The sequence below is a fragment of the Anticarsia gemmatalis genome, chromosome 8 (assembly GCF_050436995.1).
Source record: "Anticarsia gemmatalis isolate Benzon Research Colony breed Stoneville strain chromosome 8, ilAntGemm2 primary, whole genome shotgun sequence".
NCBI classification, from domain to species: Eukaryota; Metazoa; Arthropoda; class Insecta; order Lepidoptera; family Erebidae; genus Anticarsia; species Anticarsia gemmatalis.
Window position 1 is genome coordinate 5,951,473 of NC_134752.1, and position 14,226 is coordinate 5,965,698.

Sequence of the window (14,226 nt, forward strand, 5' to 3'; positions counted from 1 at the left end):
TGTTACACCTTTATAATGGAGAATGTTACCTAATTTTGATTTTTAGCACTCCATATTGTCGTTTAAAAATAAAAAATACTGGTGAAAGAATTACTTCGATACGTCAATTAGTTTTCGATTTATAAGTAAAACAAGTTGTAACCGCACGACGCTAGCTCTCGGTGACGGTGTGACGTCACTCTACACTTGCTCAGTCTGGCTCACACAGTCCGCTTGCGGTCGCGCGCTCGGTGCATTGAAATTATTCCTAAATACTTTTAAAAATGTTCAATTCAAATACTAGGAAATCATATGTTGTGCCTAAATGTAATTTAATATTATGTAGGTAAGTACATAAGTAATAATAAATAACTTCATCTTATAATGAAACAATTTCTAAGCGATTGATCGCGAGTTTATTGATTTTACTGTGGCAGGAAAAATGTAAAATCGATAAGTATGCGATTATTTCGGTTAAAAATTGTTTAATTATAATATGCAGTGATCGTAAATATCTAACATTATTACTTATTATACCTATGCATAATATACTAGAAGCCGCCCACGACTTCGTCCGCATGGAAACCCTTCCTGCGTAAATAATCCTTCGGGAACTCGAGGATAAAAAGTAGTCTATGTGTTATTCTGGGTCTTCAGCTATATATCAAATTTCATCGTAATCGGTTCAGTCAAATTTGCGTGAAAGAGTAACAAACATCTATACATACTTACATACCTACATACTTACATACATACATACGTACATACCTACATATATACATATACAAACATACGTACATACATACATACATACATATGTACGTGCGTACACACATAGGTACATACATACATACATACAATGACATATGTATGTCATTGTATGTATTACTTATGTACTTATGTATGTACATATTTACATTCTCACAAACTTTCAAATTTATAATATTAAGTAGGATTTCGGAAGCAACAAAACCTCTATTTGTTTCACAAATAATTCGCAACCATTATTCCATTTATATTAGGTAGAATATCCGATTGCCCCTTTTCAAATACTTTATCCATTTTATTAATCGAATAGTATTTATTATTACTATAAGTTATTTTATACATAAGCGGACGAAAACACAACAAAATACTACGCAAGCTATTACACCTACAACAACGATTGGCGACTTAATACTAAGCGGGACGCGGCCCGCGCGGCGCGGTAGTATAGTATGACGTCACAGCCGCTCACGCGGCTGTTAGCGGAACTCGATATTTTTCGAAACTTTAAATGCTTGTAAAATCAAAACTATTTGGTATTTTTGACTAAAACAAAAACTAGTTTATATGTATACATACAGGCTATACTGTGTCAAAATTTCAAGCGATTTGGCATACCTAGTAACATTCTCCATTTCGTTATATTTTTAGGTACCTACCTACCTTGAAAGTTGAATTTTAAGACGACCAGAAATTATGCAAATATTGTGTGTTACGAAAATATAACAAATAATAATATAGTCGGGTTGATTTTCATTACCACAAAGTTGAAATTGCCAGCAGGAGGCCGCCTTTACTTTAAAAGCGGATAGGTAATAAATAATCACAAAACATTATAGTATGTGCTTAAATTGTTTATTTACCGATGATTAGAATTAAATTAATTAAAAGTTATTTTATTAATAACAAAATTGTAAACAAAAAAAATCTGATCTTGTTTTAATTATTTTCGTTTCGTAATCGTATTTTAGAATTTATGAACGTGTTGTCTAAATGTCACAAATCTGAGTTATTTTCACGTCATTTTCGCCGTGTCAGAAATTGTATTGATCGCTCCTATCCAGCTTCGTGGATGGATCTAAAATTCAAAACAATCTTGAACTAAAGATATTACCTATGTTTCTGACTCCATAGCATATGTGGTCCATTTGTCCGTCAAGGATGAATGAAGAAGATAAAAAACTAATCATCCAAAGCCTCAATTTGAGGATAGGAGGTGATATCAACGACCTAGGCAGCGCATATGACATCGAAAATGAATTGGTTAACAAAAGGGACCGGCTTCAAAGTAGCGTAAGTGTATATTCTTATAAAATAACCGTGATTTAGCTCTTCAAGCTTTCATTATTATCTTAAATTATAAATTATAAACAGTAGTATACATTGTCTCTCATCTCATTCTCTTCCTTTTTTCCATTCCTGTAGGAAAAGTTTTACCAGTACGAGTACCTATGCAAACTACTATGACGACCCTAAAAACCCTAAACTATAAAGCAATGACATAATATTCCTCAATATTTAAAATGAAGAATGTTTCCGTTTACATCTTCATAATGTTTATTTTTCTTCAGATTGCTATTGCCAACACAGAAGTCCCGACCAAGCTAACATCAGCTTTGGGGAAAGCAGTCCTAAATTCCAATCAAATAGAAGATCTTAAAACTCGGGGAGTGGAAATCAAGGCTAAGGTGGAAGCATTTCTGAAGAAAACTGAGCCCCTTAGAAATGAGGTTGATAAAAGATTTGCAGCTATCAACAAGTTGGAACAAGTTTTAGTTTATTTGAAGTCTTTTGAACAGATTGATGATTTGAGGTTTGTATAAATTAAACTTTTTTCAGATTTTATTTTACCTTTTTTTTAAATGATGAAGAAGAAAGATGTTTCATACTAGATAAGAGGCTTTTTAACTGATATTTACCTAGAGCATAATATTTGCAGTTTTTCCCCTAAATGATGTGTTTTACCTTACAGAGAGTTTCTATAAAAGCTGAATTTAATTCTATGCTATTATAACTGTAGCTGTTACATACCTACTCTAATTGTTAACAAAAACAGTTATAGATTCCAATATTCTTTAAAAAATAAGAACTCTTCAAAAAACACCACTGACATTGTTTTATACATGCTAAATATAAAAAATACAATTAATAATGATATTACACTCTTCAATGGCTTTACTAATAATTCTCTCTTCCAGCCGACAAATGAAACAGACCAGCGATGATGAACAAATGGTATTACTGTATGGAGAGCTCAGGAAGATGTGTTCTCAATACTCTAAAGGACACAGAGCTGCTTATGTGAAGGACTACACACATTACTGGCATAATGTACTCAAAGATAAACTTACTAAGTAAGTATAAAAATTATTTCAAAGTATACATGTAACAACACAGCATAGCAGCATTAATATAATATGATATCTATTGGTATGTAAAGTAAGCTATAGAAAAGATAGGGCCTTATGAACCATGGGACACTGTAAGTAGCCTGTAAAGCTTCTGTAACATTTTTAACCTCTTGAACAATTACAAAATCATCACTTAGTTTGTCTTTGAGTACATACATGACTAATAGTTGTTTACCTTTCTGTAAAATGTTCTCATTTTTATATAGGCATTATGAAGATGTTCTAAAGCTACTGAAATGGCCATTCACAAATGGTCCAGATCACTCTCCAGCACCCAAAGAAGTAATGATCAAGTTTAACAGTTTGACTAAATACCTGTTCCTTATTGAAGAGCCTGAAGAACTGGTCAACAATAATGTTTCTGAAGAATTTGGCGAAGGTACGAATATTTTTTACCCTATCTCCTAGCATAAAATATTTTGTGGTGATAAATTTTACTGACATAGCTTATTGACTTCAAGTTCAATATAGACTCAGATGCAGTGGTTACTGAATTTTCATTAGGTATTGTTTCTGGAATTGCCATAACATGAAATAGGCAGTCACTTCTCTAAACTATACCAAATACCTACACGTCATGTTATAATAGACTAAACTATTCTAAACCTTTAAAACCAACAACAAATAGTGTTCTAAGTTCTGTTAGTAAATATATTTTGTATTTTTCTAATTTGTTCATTTCCCAACTAATTACAGGTAAAGGTCCTTGCCTACCTGTAAAAGTACTGCTAAAACCACTGAAGAAACGCTTCCAGTTCCATTTCACTGGCTCACGTCAGACCGCGCGTATCGACCGCCCAGAGTGGTTCCTTACACAAACACTCACTTGGATAAAGGATCATCAGACTTTCGTCAAACAGAATGTACAGCCAATTGCTGATAAGCTTGAACTGAGGAATGTAAGAGCTGTGGTAAGTAATAACTGCTAGGATACATATCATTCTTATTTGAAACTAATATTAATTCTTTATGGTACTGATAAAAGCAGAAATGGTAATTAAATGAGTTTGCCCACATATTGGACCAATCCAACTATTGAATTAACTGAAAAAAGTAAAAACTTATGATTGTACAAAGTAGTAGTAGTATGTATGTAGTAAGAAATGGAATGACATAGTATTATTTGCATAGTAAAATACAAAGTTTATGCCACGATTGTAATGCCTGAAAGTGGAGGCAGAGGTGTTTTAGATACACTCATGTTTCGCCATTATCAATCATAGTCTCATGTAAAAAAGAGTGAGCCGTGAGCCTATCGTCATTTGAGAGTTTTCATCTTAATCAGCGTATGCAATACACAAATAATTATGAATTATTTATGTTTAGGACGAATTCAATGCTGGGCTAATCGCATTAGCGGCCGAGCGGCTTCATAGCGTGCTAGCATTGTACCACACACACGGAACTAAAGGCGAAATAGTCGACGTCGATGCAGCGTTCGCGCACGCAGTGGACGAAACACTCGGCTTTCATAGAGAACTGGTTACTATTACTGGGAAGGATATGAACAGTGTTCTATCTGTACTGACTAAAGCTGAGACCTTTGTGAGGTGGCTGGCAGTTGAGAAGAAATGTAAGTGTTTAATTTTGTTAATGGGATTTAGAATCTGTTGCTTTTAAATGTCGATGCTTTGTATCGATTCAATGATATACGCATCTATATTATGTAGACCACTCGTGTGATATTGTTGACCACTTGTGTCATGTCGAATCATTTAAGTCGAAGCATACTCATGCATGCTCGGACATTACACATTTGTCTAAGTAAGACAAAACCTGTAGCAAAAAAAAGTGGTATTAATTTAAATATTTATAATGTTATCGGAAGCACAACTAAAAGGTGCTCTCCGAGAAATAATTACGGTGCGCCTTATTAGGTGTGCCTCATAATGGTTGCGCTTCGCTTTTCTCATCGAATTTGTTTCTTAAAACATTCTTTTAATTACACTACAAGAATTGAATCCATCCAAATTGAATGAATTCTCATTCCTTTTAAGATTAAAGATGTATGTTATTTAACTCCATTTTTATTACACAGATGCCCTAGCAAAAATGGATGAAAGTCTAGAATCTTCACAATGGTGTGAGGGTGTGGGAGCCGGTACGGCAGCTGTGACCGGCGCCGCGCTGTGGGTACCTCGAGCGGCAGATTGGTTCGTCACTTTGCTTCGGACTATTGAGGACAGATACGCGTTGTTGCCGCAACCTGGCCATCGGTATGTACTAAGAGATAAATATAAAATGTTCAGTAGCTCCATTGTCTACAATCGGTACCATGAAGTTTCGAAAGTTTGACATTTAAAATATACTGCAAAAATAAATCTCACGATGCCCGCTAGAAGCGCTGATCAAATCTTCGAACAAAATTTCTCTATAGCTAGACAATTACTGACCTACTAGTCAGGTTTATCAAGATAACATTTTTACTTATTAATTTTCATTCAGGATAACCATGACATGTATATCGCATATTTCCCCCTTTTTTGAGATACTCGTATGTTTGTAATAGAACCTACAATCTTGGTACCTTTCCTACAGATTACAATTCCTGGAGCTCCAACTGGAACTAGTGGAAGAATGGCGTATCCGTCTCACGCAGTTAATGAGTGCCGCCATAGAATCTTTGCACGTGGATTCGTTCTTATCAGCGGGCTCGTCTTCCCACCCTCTCACCGCCGTCATCAACGCGGCGCATCACACACGCACTGTACTGCTGCAGTGGGCACACTCTCTGGTAACGATATTACGATTCTATTCATAACTTTATTGTAGTTTTCCTCTATTTTTATTATGGTACTAGCTGACACGGCGAACTTCGTACCGCCTTAGCCTTATGGGTGTGATGTCACAGGTTCATTTAAGGTTTATTTAATTAAGTAACCACGTTTCCGAACAAACGATGCTCTTTGAATGTAGTCTATGGCTGTTAATGCGTGACGCTGAAAACGCGCGTTTTTTTAAATATACAAAATAAAATGTCTATTTTTTAATATTTTCGAGGGATTTTATATAACAAATACAACAAAAAAAGAATTAGTAAAATCGGTCCAGCCATTCACGCGTGATGCCGTGACCAAGGAAAACGGGTTTCATTTTTATATATATATAGATTTCATAGTTTTATATCAAAAGAAGTCATAACCATACAAACAAAGTATTTTCGAATGTTTTAAATAACAGTTTTGTAGGTTTTGTCATGCTTCTTAACACCTAGTTCGTTTTTTAGCATTACCTCCAGCTGCACTTCTACCGGCGTCAGTTCCAACACTTCACACAGCAGCAGCATCACGACGAGGAGTCCAGCTCGTCCTCCAGTTCCTCGTCTGATTCTGATTCTGAAGAAACACCGGAACACGTGAAACGAAATGGTTAGTATTCATTAATTAACTTTACGAAAACAATAATGTTTTCAATAGATTTTTATAGAAATGTCCCAAACAGTCTTTACTTTTCAATGGTCATCAATGGTGTCAAAAATAGCATGTTTGACTTTTATTGTTAGTAAAGTATACTATTCCCTTTTACTATATCAAAGAGTGAATGATATAATATGTTATTTTCCGAGTTGACATTGGAAAGCTTAAAACAGCCATAAGTCTTATGTACGATTTCTCTTTCGAACTGCGAATAAAGCTGTTGTTTTATATTAGTATCGGACCCCAGTACCACGCTGCTCGAAATAAAATACAATTTGAAGTTTTTTTTTTATTATTATAGTACTAACTGAAGCCGAGTTCCAAGAAGCGATTTCTCTACGTGAAGTGGAAATGCAAGCAAAGAAGCTGGCGCTCAATGAATTGACTCGAAGAGATTCCATAGTGATTGATATGAATCAGTTTGACCCCGTAAGTTCTTATTACTTTAACCTTCAGAAAATTTTGCTATGAGTTTTATCTTTTTGCTCATACATAATATTATTCCTGATATTAAAAAAAACGAAAAAGACTTCTAAAATGACAGTAGACAAAAGAAAACCGGGTCTTTACGAAAAGATATGAGAAAAAAAGTGACCAAAAACGTTTTTGGACAAATGATGTTGAATTTATGATGAAACTTCAACTAGCAACAAGAATAAATGTATTTGTAACACTTTCATGACTAATCTAGATGATATTTCGTTATGGAATTAAAGTTCTGTTTAATTATAAGCAAAAATTTACACGAAAAGATATTATAAAATGTTTGCCGTATTGTTTTTTTTTTCAGAATAAAAACACAAAATGGTTATTAAAGTTGTGTGTAGGTGGAAAATAATAAACTTGTATATAAAACAAACACTCAATTACTTTTAAAGTTTTATGTACTTTTCTTCATTCTCTTACAGACATGTCCAATAGTTAACTTAGCAGTAACAGAGCCATTACAAGGCGAAGAAGACACGGAAGAGGCTGGCGTATTTACTGAAGCGCCCGGGTTACTTGCGAGGTTGAGGGATCAAGGTCTAGCGGCGTTAGCAGATCATATACTACTGGAGTTTAAAGCCTCGCTTAAGGACTATAAACGACAGAAGTGAGTATTTCTTTATTTTGTTGGTTGATAGAATATTAATGTAGAAAACAAAAAATATGTTGAAAGTAGGCAGCTAGTCAGTGTTTAAAGAAATATTTGATGTGTCTTTTCGACTTCGCCAAAAATTATTTAAGTAAAGTGATGAAAGCAAATTATGACGAACCATGCATGCAAATATGTCAACTGACGTATTTTTGATGACGTAAAGAAAATGCATACATAAAACCACGGCTGTTTCACATAGGGGTAGAATCAGGCTAGATAAGAGATAGGCTAGAGACTTAATAACTATACTTAGTACGACACCATACAAAAAAAACGTGTCCAATATATTACTTTACACTACTGTCTTAAAACAGAATTTAATTCTAAAACAATATATTTACTAAGCAATATGTTTTCAGATGGCACGGTCTACTGATAGTAGAGGAACTAGCGCTGTGCGTGTCGTCGAGCCTGTGCGGGCCGCTGTCGGCTCTCATGGCGCGCCTCAGTGTGGCGGCGCAGCGCCTCGCGCCCACGCTCACCACGCGCCTGCGAGCACACCTCGCTGATATCGTGGATATGTTCATCTTTGAGGTAAGTTTAGTTAATGATGCATTTTACCTTCGATTGATTGAGAGAAAAAATTCCTGCTACTATCGACAACCGGGTAGATATCGCCAAATTAGTTGCGTCAGCGACGATCAAAGCCTCTAGCGCATTTCACAAGAGCTATTTTCTATTAGTAATTTCAAAACCTCACAAGTCGAGCGTATCGACTGTACCATCGCGCTAAAAGTACACAGAACTCAATTTCGTATCGACTTTTCATCGCATTTATGATCTATATTTTATGACGCGAAAATGTTCAGTCACTTTTCTAATGAATTTGTTTAATTCACAGGAGATCGTACTTGAGTGTTGGTTCAACACGGGCGGTACTATGCAGTTCACACACGATGTGAAGCGGAATCTCGTGCCTGCGTTCGCGCCGCCTGGCAAGCTGGCGTCGGAAGTTAACCAACTGCCGAGGTGAGTACACATTTTCTACCCACAACTATATAATAATATATTGAATAAGCATTTTAATTCGTACTTTTTTATACGTTCGAATCTTGCGAACGTTAGCACGTTGCTGTATACGTTAAATTACCTATCAGTTTTTAAGAGTGTACAGAAGTTTATATGGTTGAATTAAATCGTTCATACGTATAAAATAAGCTTACACAGTAAACGCAAATTTTTTTCACCGTCGATGTCTACAAGACACATTATTTATCGGAGCTAAATAAAAAGATATTGTCCAAACAGGTTGCTAGATTCGTGCAAACTCCTCAACATGGATTACGACGACGCTCGCCGGCTTCGGGCCCTACTTCTAAAACAACCAGCAGCGGGAGCCGAATGTCTAACAAACTACAAAGTAACTACAATAGAGCCACAACAGGCACTACAGATATTAAACCATAGAACTGATTTATCCGATGCTAGCAGTCCGTCATCAGTGATGGAATTATTCTGAAGTTTCGAAGGAGGAGGCGTCTAAATGGTTTGAAAGAAATGCATGGACTGAGAGAATGGCCGGTTATGTTAACGTGTAACTTTGAAGAAGATTAATATTTTAAACATCAAATCTGTAAACATCAAATGTGTTTGTGATTTAAACATCAAATCACAAACACAGATGGCGCTAGTGAGGCTATGGGTATGGATATCGAACTAAAGAGTCTACATTTGAATTTAAATGTATCACTAAGGACATTGTGAATACACTAGCGCTGTTCTGTAGAAATTTAAGCGGAACACGCAAACGTTGGTAATTTGGATGGAACACAAATTGGTAGTTTATTTTAAAAGCATTTACTAGTGAAACAAAAATTACATAGCCATCTCTAGGTGAACTTCAAAAGGCAATAGATTTGAACCTATAAACAAAAATTTCGATAAAAAATCTTCAGGCTTTAGTAGCTTTACGTTTAATAACCAAGCTGTAGAAATCAGTACTATTTCTCATACTACTCATTCGTGTTCCAATCCATTTGGCATTCAAAGTTACACGACAACATTTTTCAAAATCTTATTAAATTATTAATTTGCGTATATTTTAATAGTCGTATATTCTATTGTTGTTTTGCATTCGCGTCGTTTTCTTCTGCCAGCTCTAAAGGCATAATATAAATATACTGTGACCTAAAGTCATAGCGAAGGGTATAGTGACAAGACTGATAATACGAAAAAGTAAGGGATCATATTCGATTGCGAAGTAAAATTTTAATTGAAAATCGGAAACATATCGCAATATGTAATTCGTGGTCTACGCGGAGGTGTTACGGACTACTGATCAGGAGCTCAGAAGCTTAATTCCTGGATCGAACAAAGTGTTTTTGGGCTTTTCTAATCTGTATTCGACTATATTAAATAGTGACCCGAAGTTTGGTATCATTCCCAGCTATATGGCAACACGCATTGCACGCACATTTTTAGCACGTAACAGGATCAACCTGTTACGTGCTAAAATCGTAAATGGCAAAACGCGGTTTTCATACACCTTTCCTTACACCCTTGGGTGATGTGAAACATATAACATCAACAAATAAAAGCAACAGGTTTAGGCCTTATATCAACTTTGGGCTAACTCTTTTATAGCGCGCCATATCTCTTGTCTTGTCACGTACCCTATGCTAGGCGTATTAGCTTAATAAATTTGTTTTTATTAGAACATTCATCTAGAATGCCAATCATTACCTATGATAAGGTCACAGTTGCTTAATATTCGGAACAACGACAAACGTTTCCGCGTCATGTGCTCCTCGGAAGTTATTCTCGAAAATGTTTGAGAACCGAGGCAATTAGTATTTTTGGTTATATTTAAGTAACTAGGTGGTCAAGTTGTTTGGTAATTGTTCCTAAGACATGAATTCATTTAAGCATATTTTTTTTGGAACTAGAAAGCCATAATATCAATTAATTTATTTTTTATCATCAACTATAGTCCTTTCAAAAGTATAAAGGGCTCGTTTTGATTTAATCTTGTTCGGTATATTTTTACCATAACAATAAATAATAATTTAATTTACTGTACAGAACTCAAAACAGGTGATATAAGTATGTAGGTATACTATCATCAAAGAATAATAAATTCATTCGCACGTGTGGTTCATAAAATTCGCAATACCGAACCATATCACGTATCGAACATCAATAAAACTTGCCAAACTTGACGTTAAGTACTTAGTGTAACAAATCCTTGTGAATTTTTGATAAGTACATGCGTATTTATTCCAAAGCCTTCCTTTTGGACAGATATGCAATAACAAAGCTGTCTTATTATTGTCCAATCAGAATTAAATGTAGAAATTACAAAGTTATTCTATATTAGGCCAATTAACTCCTATTACGTTATGCAAGTTTTCAAATTAATGACAATAACATCGGTACGACGCCGAACACGTCCTGGCGATCTGCGTTCTAAAAGACTAAAACAATGCGTACACTACAGCGTACGCGGAACGTATACGTCTGAACTGTGACCGCTAGACCGGCCCCTTATAGGAGGGGAGATTACACTTGCAAAAGTCTAGATAAGGATTTGCACAATACGTATTTACCCCTTTGACCGCCAGGGTCGGCTATACTAGACAAATCAGAACGTGCTCACGACGCTATATTTTTATCGAAGTCAAAGGGTTAAAGTCACGTCGCAAGTGCGTAGGTATTTTGTAAATGGGTCTTATTTTTCTTGTAAAAGCCAACAACTTGACTCCCTAGTTATGTAGTATTTTAGATAATATATCATACCATGCTTGTTCAACTCTTTTAACATTCGATCATAGAGTAATATACTCATTGATTCAACGGCATTAGTTAGCGGTGAAGTTGTTTTAGCGAGATTAGGCCTCCTCCTTTGAAACTTAAGGTAATAAATAGCTAATAATGTAGATATAGTTTGTAGATAATGACGTCATGTGAATGATGACGTCATTGTTTTGTAGATAGGTAATTGTCATCATAATGTTTTTCTATTTTCTGATACATTATAGTGCATCCACACCACAGTTACTGTAGGTAAAGCACTGTTTGTGAGTAAGCAACATCTGAAAGCGAAATTAAATAGAACATTGGAAGTATAATATACTACGGCTGTGTTGGTAAAGGCAGTATATGAATATGCGATGTACTATACAAAATACACTGAGAGGTAATCCCAAAGGTTAGGCAAATGCTAGCTTATTGGATATCTAGCAGTAACTGCAGTGTGGATTCAGTAATTGATGTGCAATATAACCCCTTTATTCATAAAACTATTGTAGCATGTTCACATTAGATATTTTTTGTTTCTATCCATCTTGTGTTTAAAGAAAAAAGAAAGAGAGGAACAAAGATATCATAGAAAAGTTTATGATTGTTTATGAATAAAGGGATTAGTGTAATTTATAAATAAACGTTATATTTATTTTATTTTAAAGTCTATTAACCTGTAAAGTTTTTTGTTCATAACAAGATAGCTTTATAGTTTAATGGTATTTAAATAGACACGAAGTTATAGTTTCTGAATAATTTATATTATTTTTTATATTTTTCTTATTTATAGCAACTATGTTAATACATTATGTAGTAATATAGATTCTAGATATTCTGTATAGTGTATATTTAATTGGGATAAGGATTATATGTATGTAAATGGGAAGATACAGAAGCAGTAATAAGAAGTGGAAACAAACAAAAATTGAGTTTCGTGAAAATAGAATGGAATGATTATTTCGAAGCTATGTGTAAAAATTAATAGTGTCTTCGGATAACAACTTTGGCCTATCATTCTGCAAATGGAAGGGACTCGTCCCTAGTAGTGGAACGGTAAGGAATTTAATAAAAAAAGACATGTAAAGATTGTTGCGTTCTTGACAGCGGTGACTGATATGCCTTTTAGATAGGGAAATATAAAGGGTTTGCATTTATATAGGAAGCAGGGATTTACACGCGGGACGAAAAGCGCACAGACTTATTGTAATAATAAGTATATAATCAGAATGTTTATAAAGTATATGACTGCACTTGTGGTGCATGTCGAAAAGTGGTTAAGCGTTAAGTGTGGGTATACCGGGTTAAAATCCCGGACGGGGCAGTATTGTGTTTACAAATTAATAGTTTATATTCTTACGACAAAGTGTTTTTTTTTATTCCTAGGAGATGGAAATCTTCTCTTTATAATTGAACTATATAGATTTAATTTTCTTTTATGAGACTCACACTCAATATCGTGTATTTAATATTATTTTTTCTAAAATTCCCGTTTTATAGTTGAAATCTGAAATGTATATAATTTAATAACAATTTTAAATATTTTATTAACGGACAAGAAAGTATACTAATAATATTCTGTGTCTTTCTCTAGTCTTGAAGGTATTTTAGTGTATGTTTGTTAGACCTTGCCAATCAATAGTATTTATTGCCTAGATATCTAGTTAAGTTTTCAATCAATTCTACGGACTAAAGAAATACCAAAACGAAATATTGAGTTAAGCCGTTCGTATACAAGGCTACACAAATCTCCGATACTCAAATTTTGTCTTGAAGCGACTACTGCCATACAAATCCATTGAGATTCGTACTCAAGGCTTGTCGCCGAAATCGTCCCGCGATTGGATTTTTATAGTGGTAGTCGCTTGAAGACTAAGATCGATCGAAGATTTGTGTACCCTTGTGTAAGAAGGGCCTTATATATCATATTCAAGTGCTTATAGATTTGACTGGCTAGAAAAGAAGGAGCTATTTTCTTAAATTTATTAAAACCTTGGTCACCTAGGATTGGTTAATAGAATTTTGTCACTGCTACACTATAAATGTTAAATGTTTGCCTATACATATTATGAATAAGAATTTCAATGTACTGTTGACTATTGCTAACTTAAAAAAGGTTTCCTTGATGTCGGTAAACTAAATATTACATTTAGCGAAACTCCGCCGGGAGTTTGCTTCGTAATGCTGTTGAGATATAAGAATAAAACATGTGTTACCGTAAGATTATGAACACGTTACTTCTCATCTGTCTCGCGGGATTGTAATCTTTCGAAGCTGAACTAAATTGTAAACTGGACGTTACAGTTTAACGCATTATTTTTAGTTCGTTTGTAATCCGACTATATTAAAATGTTCAAGCAACTATATGGGCATAATAAATAAATATTTATGGAGGTAGTCCATCCGTAAATAGTTATTCTTTACTATAGAAATCACAGTTGTAGACTCAACAGTGCATAGTAGTTCTTATGTTCAGTAGTTTTATTGGTGTGTCTATAAATAATCACAATATCGGTAGTGTTCAGTCAAATTCAAATAGACAATGTTGTTAATGTTTTAAAAATTGTATTCCACGTAATCACTTGAATGTAATCGTAATAGATGTATATTTTTGTATAATTTAATTGGTTGTGTAAAACACATGTTTAGACAATTTATGTTGTGTATAATCGTAGGTATAATATAAAAGCAGGTTATTTTAGCTCGCGTGAAAATAAAAATTGTTTCTGGAAATACTGGCACAAACAAAAGGTAACGGTGTTGAATTCTGACATCGTCAGCT

At 34.5% G+C, this 14,226-nt stretch overlaps 1 protein-coding gene across 1 annotated transcript; it reads left to right on the forward strand.

The window, feature by feature from the left end:
• Positions 1 to 1,787: 1,787 nt before the first annotated feature.
• Positions 1,788 to 14,201, forward strand: Rint1 (RAD50 interactor 1). Its single transcript, XM_076117310.1, has 14 exons — positions 1,788 to 2,037; positions 2,316 to 2,557; positions 2,943 to 3,098; positions 3,362 to 3,534; positions 3,852 to 4,066; positions 4,482 to 4,728; positions 5,194 to 5,371; positions 5,694 to 5,889; positions 6,382 to 6,523; positions 6,873 to 7,000; positions 7,480 to 7,664; positions 8,069 to 8,243; positions 8,551 to 8,678; positions 8,958 to 14,201. The coding sequence occupies exons 1-14, from the start codon at positions 1,882 to 1,884 to the stop codon at positions 9,166 to 9,168; spliced, it is 2,532 nt and encodes an 843-aa protein (XP_075973425.1). The 5' UTR covers positions 1,788 to 1,881; the 3' UTR covers positions 9,169 to 14,201.
• Positions 14,202 to 14,226: the final 25 nt, after the last annotated feature.

Bases quoted from the DNA above. Each gene is read 5' to 3' on its own strand.
- Rint1 (XM_076117310.1), top strand. From the start codon at position 1,882: ATGTGGTCCATTTGTCCGTCAAGGATGAATGAAGAAGATAAAAAACTA. The intron at 4,067-4,481 runs GTAAGTAATAAC...ATTTATGTTTAG, and splicing joins TGAGGAATGTAAGAGCTGTG to GACGAATTCAATGCTGGGCT. The intron at 5,372-5,693 runs GTATGTACTAAG...CCTTTCCTACAG, and splicing joins TTGCCGCAACCTGGCCATCG to ATTACAATTCCTGGAGCTCC.